Source organism: Echinops telfairi, unplaced genomic scaffold, assembly GCF_000313985.2.
Source record: "Echinops telfairi isolate 266 unplaced genomic scaffold, ASM31398v2 ScPeMD7_25;HRSCAF=90, whole genome shotgun sequence".
In the NCBI taxonomy this organism is placed as follows: Eukaryota; Metazoa; Chordata; class Mammalia; order Afrosoricida; family Tenrecidae; genus Echinops; species Echinops telfairi.
In genome coordinates this window covers 3,161,521-3,166,704 of record NW_022103922.1, presented here as the reverse complement: position 1 = coordinate 3,166,704, position 5,184 = coordinate 3,161,521, and the positions used below count along the sequence as shown (strand labels likewise).

At 60.5% G+C, this 5,184-nt stretch overlaps 1 protein-coding gene across 2 annotated transcripts in view; it reads left to right on the top strand.

Annotated features, from left to right (window-relative positions):
* Nucleotides 1–5,184, top strand: part of PIP5K1B (phosphatidylinositol-4-phosphate 5-kinase type 1 beta) — a 63,368-nt gene that overhangs the window by 42,124 nt on the left and 16,060 nt on the right. For both annotated transcript variants that reach the window (XM_045289327.1, XM_045289328.1), the window contains one exon: nucleotides 3,917–4,128. In XM_045289327.1, coding sequence (XP_045145262.1) covers nucleotides 3,917–4,128 — 212 coding nt within the window. The remainder of the gene's footprint in view (nucleotides 1–3,916; nucleotides 4,129–5,184) is intronic.

The window sequence follows — 5,184 nt, the reverse complement described above, 5'->3', positions numbered from 1 at the left end:
CCTCTAACTCCATGCAGCCACATGGCCCCTCCCAGCCACCCACGGGGAGAGCGTTTGCAGTGAGCGCTGGCTGTGGCTGGGTAACACGGGTCGGGGAGGGTGACCAGCCACTCTCAAGACCTTTGCCCACCAGGAGAGGGCGGCAGCCTGTGGCTCAGGGGCTCCGGATGCAGTGATGGCTCAGTGGAAGCAGCTTCGCCTGCCACGCTGGAGGCCCAGGTCACTTCCTGACCACGCACTCCACCTGCAGCCTCCACCCATCTGTACGTGTCTGTCTTACACTGAACAGTTTCCATGGAGCTGCCTGGTGAAGGCAGTTTAGCAGGAAAGGCCTGGCTATCCCTGGCAGGAAAACCTGCCAGTGGGAACCATGACTGAAGATCCCAACAGACCCACATAGCCATCCCAGGGACGTCAGGGCTGTTCTGTGGGGCCTGGGGTCACCTTGCAGTGGAGGCTGGCTGTAGCAGCAGCTAATGACAGCAAGGCCAGTCTGCGTAAAGCCCCCAGTGAGACCATGGCCCATGCTTTGCCTGCCAGGAGACACCCCCCTCCACCCCTCAAGCTGTGCATGTGCCCCAGGAACAGGTGTGAGCAGACGTGTGTGCAGAATGGCATGCTGACTGTGTTCCACGCTGGCCTTGGTTGGACACAGCACTTGTTCCGACTGAAGCAGCCCTCAGCAGAGAAGGCAGGACCACCTGGTGTCCCCAGCTGAGCACCAAGCTCGCCCAGCTTCCGCCGGCTCTCGGCAGTCCTGGTGGCTTTTGCCATAAGCGAGCAAGGTGGCAGAGCCCCACGCAGGCCAGGTGGGACGGCAGCTGGGACAGCCAGGCAGCCTGTACTTTGCCTAGCAAATCTCCACTCGGCGGCATGCAGGCAGACGCTCTGGGCACAGGTGTGTCACCTGTCTGGTGGGTTTATCCGCTCCCCTGGTTTGCGGGCTCGGCAGGGAGGACTGAGCTGAACTGCTGTCACTCTGCGTTGATGCTGCTTGTCAGGTGCCCTCCAGTCCGTTCCGCCCCACAGCAACGCTGTGGACAGCAGGAGGAGACGCTGCCCGGCCCTCCCACGGCAATGTTGGAGCCCGGTGTCCCAGCCATGGTCCGTCCACCTTGTCGAGGGCCGTCCTCCTTTGCCCTGCCCCTCTGCTTGACCAAGCATGGTGTCCTTCTCCAGGGAGTGGCCTCGCCCAATAGCATGCACAAAGTAGCATGTCCAGGTGGCATGGCTCAGTTCTAAGGCGCGTGCTGGCTGCCTTTCCACACACGGGTCTGTTTGTCCTTCGGCAGTCCGTAGCACTCTCCGTAATCTTTGCGGGCACCAGCGTCCACACGCACGGGTTCTTCTCTGGTCTTCCTGAAACTCAATGCCCCACTTCCATGTGCCCCTGAGATGAGGGCTCGGGCCAGGCGCCCCTGCGTCCTCCAAGCAGCACCCTGGCTCTTCGACATTCTAAAGAGGTCTTGTGCGGGGCAGCCTGGCCCTTGACCAACGGCGTCCCTTGACCAACGGCTGCTGCTGTGACCTTGGTCGGCGCTCCAAGCAAGATGAACTCCCTGCCAGCCGCGGTCTTGGCGCCGTTTACCGTGATGCGACCCGCTGGCCCAGATGTGCGGATGTGGGCTGTCTTTACACGGAGTCGTCATCCGTCCTGGAAGCTGTCATCGTAAACACACGGGTGCAACCCATCCCCAGAACTTTGCTGTGGAAAGGTTACCGATTTACAGTGTACACAGATGCCGTGTGGGTGACTTGATGTGGCTCTTTAGCCATTTGTCACACACACACACACACCACACCACCCCCAGATGCCCCTTCTTGTCCTGAGGGGTCTGGGTAAGGAGGTGAGGGAGAAGATCCTGACTGGGTGATAGGATTCAGCTGTGAGTGATTGCTAATGAGGTTCGTGGTGATCGCCGCCATCCTGCCGGGTAAGAAAGGAGCCCTCTCAGGAGAAGAGCCAGCCATCTAGCGAGTCCTCCAGACCCCAAGGTCCCTGGGCAGTGAACCCCCCGGATCCAGGGGACAGCCGTGTCACCAGAGGAGCCACAGCAGCGGAACCAGGAGCCAGAGCATGAGACAGAGCAGTGGGCACCCAGCCAACAGAGCAAGTCAAGCTTTGGGGTGGGAAGAGGCTGCCTTGTGGAGTGGGGTGCCTCTGGGCACTTACTTGGGGCGGTGGGTCTGCTGGGGCTTGAAGCTGGAGCTGAGTGATTCAGGCTGGGGCTTAGAGCAGAGTGGCATGCCCTTTGGGCATTTACTGGCAGCCCTGACCGAGCTTGGTGACATTGCCAGAGCAGGGCAGAGGCCAAGCCCGGTGCTAGGTTTCCCGGGTGGAAATGCCTTGTTCCTTGTCTTCAAGTGAGAAAGAATTCACTCCTGGATTGTGATCCAAGTGAGTTTTATGAAGGAGAGAGGAAGTTTGGGGTTTTACACAGGCACCCTCAGGGCACGTCTCACCCACACGTGGAAACCACGTGGAAACCTGAGCACGGAGAAAAAGCGCAGCCGGGCCGGCCGAGGAGCAGCTGGAGAGGAGGGACTGCGGTCCAGCCTCCCTCAACTGTGTGGAGCCCCTGGGACAGAGCACGGTGGGCTCAGGCTTTTCAGGAACCCCCAGTGAGAGGTGTGGTCGATGGTACTGGTTGACCCCATTGGCTGAAACAAGCTCACCTGGCCCAGATGGGGGCCCACCCCCTTCCTGGCTCAGAGCCTGAATTTGGAGCTTGCCCAGTAGACAACATGGTGGCTATTCTGGCTCCTTAACAGAGGCTGAGGGCCAGAGGGAGGCCTGCCTGTGGACACAGGAGAGAAGAAACCTTCCTGACCAAACGGCTGTCTCGCGAGCATGGCTCACCCCGACTGTAGCCTTAACACCCCTAATAAAACGTATAGACGTGGGCATCATCTGTGAGTTGTGTGTAGCTGCTGCATGGCTCCTGGAACCCAGCAGAGACACAGCGAGCGCTGTGGGAGGGGGCAGCTGGTGCCGGAGCTGGGAAGGAAGGATAGCAGATGGGGCAGGTCTGACCTCGGCCGCCGAGCCTGTGATGGTGATGTCCAGCCCCTCCTGGGACAGAAGGACGCCTGGTGGCCTTGTGGTTCTGTGCTGGGCTGCTAACTGCCAGGGCAGCAGTTTGAAACCACCCGCCGCTCTGTGAGAGAAAGATGAGGCTTTCTACCCCCAGAAAGAGTGACCGTCTCAGAAACCCACACGGACAGTCCTACCCTGTCCGGTAGGGTCACTGTGAGTCAGCATCAACTGGACGGCATTGAGTGTGGGCGTGGCATGGAGGAGGTCAGACGCTGCCCCCACTTCCTGCCTTCTTTGCTACGGGTGGTCGGCCTGTCACATGGTGGGAACTGGGTTTCCTTTTTAGAGCCTGTCACTCTCCAAGGGGGTCTAGCTCCCCAGGGACACGCTCTCCCCTGCTGGGTGCGGGGAGGCTCAGAGGAGGCTCCTCTCAGGGAGTCCTCAATCAGAAGGTAGAGCCGGACCACTGCGTGACTTCTGCACAGCAGGGGCCCTTTGGCAGGGCCTTGGGTGGTAGGAGCAGCCACAAGTCCAAAGGCGACCACTGAGCTGCAGGCTGTTGGTCAGTGTGGACTCTCAGTGGCCCCTTTGTCCTGCACCCCGCTCCCGTTGTTCCTAGGTTTGAGCCCATTGCTGCTGCCCCCGGGGGCAGCCCCCTCGTCCAGGGACCTCCTGCTTTTCCACAGAGTGTCGCCCAGGCCTGATGTCCCTTGTCCAGGGACCAGTCCAGGCGATCTCCTGCTCACAGGACATAAGACGGAGTCTCGCCATCCCTGCGTCTGAGGAGCGTTCTCCCAGGTGTTTCTTTGCGGCTGTTGGCGCAAAGCGGGCGCGCGGACCCTGCGGCTGACCTGGCGCCTTGTTCTCCTCCTCTCACAGGTGCTGGAGAGCTTCAAGATCATGGACTACAGCCTCCTGCTGGGCATCCACGTGCTGGATCACTCCCCCAAGGACAAAGAGGAGGATACCTCGCTAAACATGCAGGACGCCAAGCGGCCAGCCACACAGAAGGTCCTGTACTCCACGGCCATGGAGTCGATCCAGGGCTCGGGGACGTCAGGGGACGCGGTCATCCCAGAGAGCCCAGACACGTGAGTGTGCCCTTCTCCCGCTCCTGCTTCCCAACAGCCTCTCACGGCCACATGAGCCGGGTCCCCTGCCCAGCGGGAGTGAGCGTCCCCTGCCCAGCGGGAGTGAGCGCGTGCAGCCTCAGCTGCAGGACACGCCGGGCAGCAGTTCCTGGGGCAGCCGTTGTCCTTTGCTGGTTTTTAAACATGACTAGGAATGAGGGGGGGATGTTCCACCCGCATCTACAGCATCGTCGTAACACGGTGGGGAGAGCTCTCCGGGAAACCCACAGGTGCAAGCACAGGTGTTGCTGCAGGTCACCCCAGCCCCTTCCCATTCCTGCCACCTGGTGTGTACACCAGGACCACGCCCGCCCAGCCCCATGCCACCCTCACCCTTGAGCTGGCGTCGGACCCACTGTTGCTGCCCGTGTCCATGCCCCTGCTGGCGACACGTCCCAGACAGACTCGTCTGTCCTCTCGGGATTCTTCCCAGCATGGCACAGATACACGGAGGCCCGGTCACCTGCCAGAGCTCTGCTGTCCTCTCTCGGACTCCTGGCACCCGCCCTGCTTGTGGTCAGATGCGACAGCGACTGTGGGATGTGTGTGCCCGCAGAAAGGGGCTCTTTGGACCCCAAACCCGTCTGTACGCAATGGGCCATCCCGTCACAGAAGGGTCACCAGCAAGGGATGAGTCACGCAGGGTGCAGTAAAGCACCGGTGAAACACACAATGTTCCTCTGGTTCCTGAGGCTTCCCCGCCCCCCACTATCATGACCCCAGTCCTGCCGGTCACTGCGGGCGAGACCGGAGCACGTGCAGATGTACAGCTAAGAGATACGAGCTCACGACACTCAGAATCCAGGAACAGGAACGGGAGGAGCGATACCAGAAGGGTAGGGGAAGGTGGGGAGAGGAGGGGAAGGAGGGGGAACCGATTATGATGATCGACACCTAACACACACCCCTCCAGGGGAAGGAACAACAGAAACCATGGGGGAAGGGAGGCAGTGGTCGGTGTAGGATATGAAAATAATAATAACAATTTATAATTTATCGAGGGGTCACAAGGGCGGG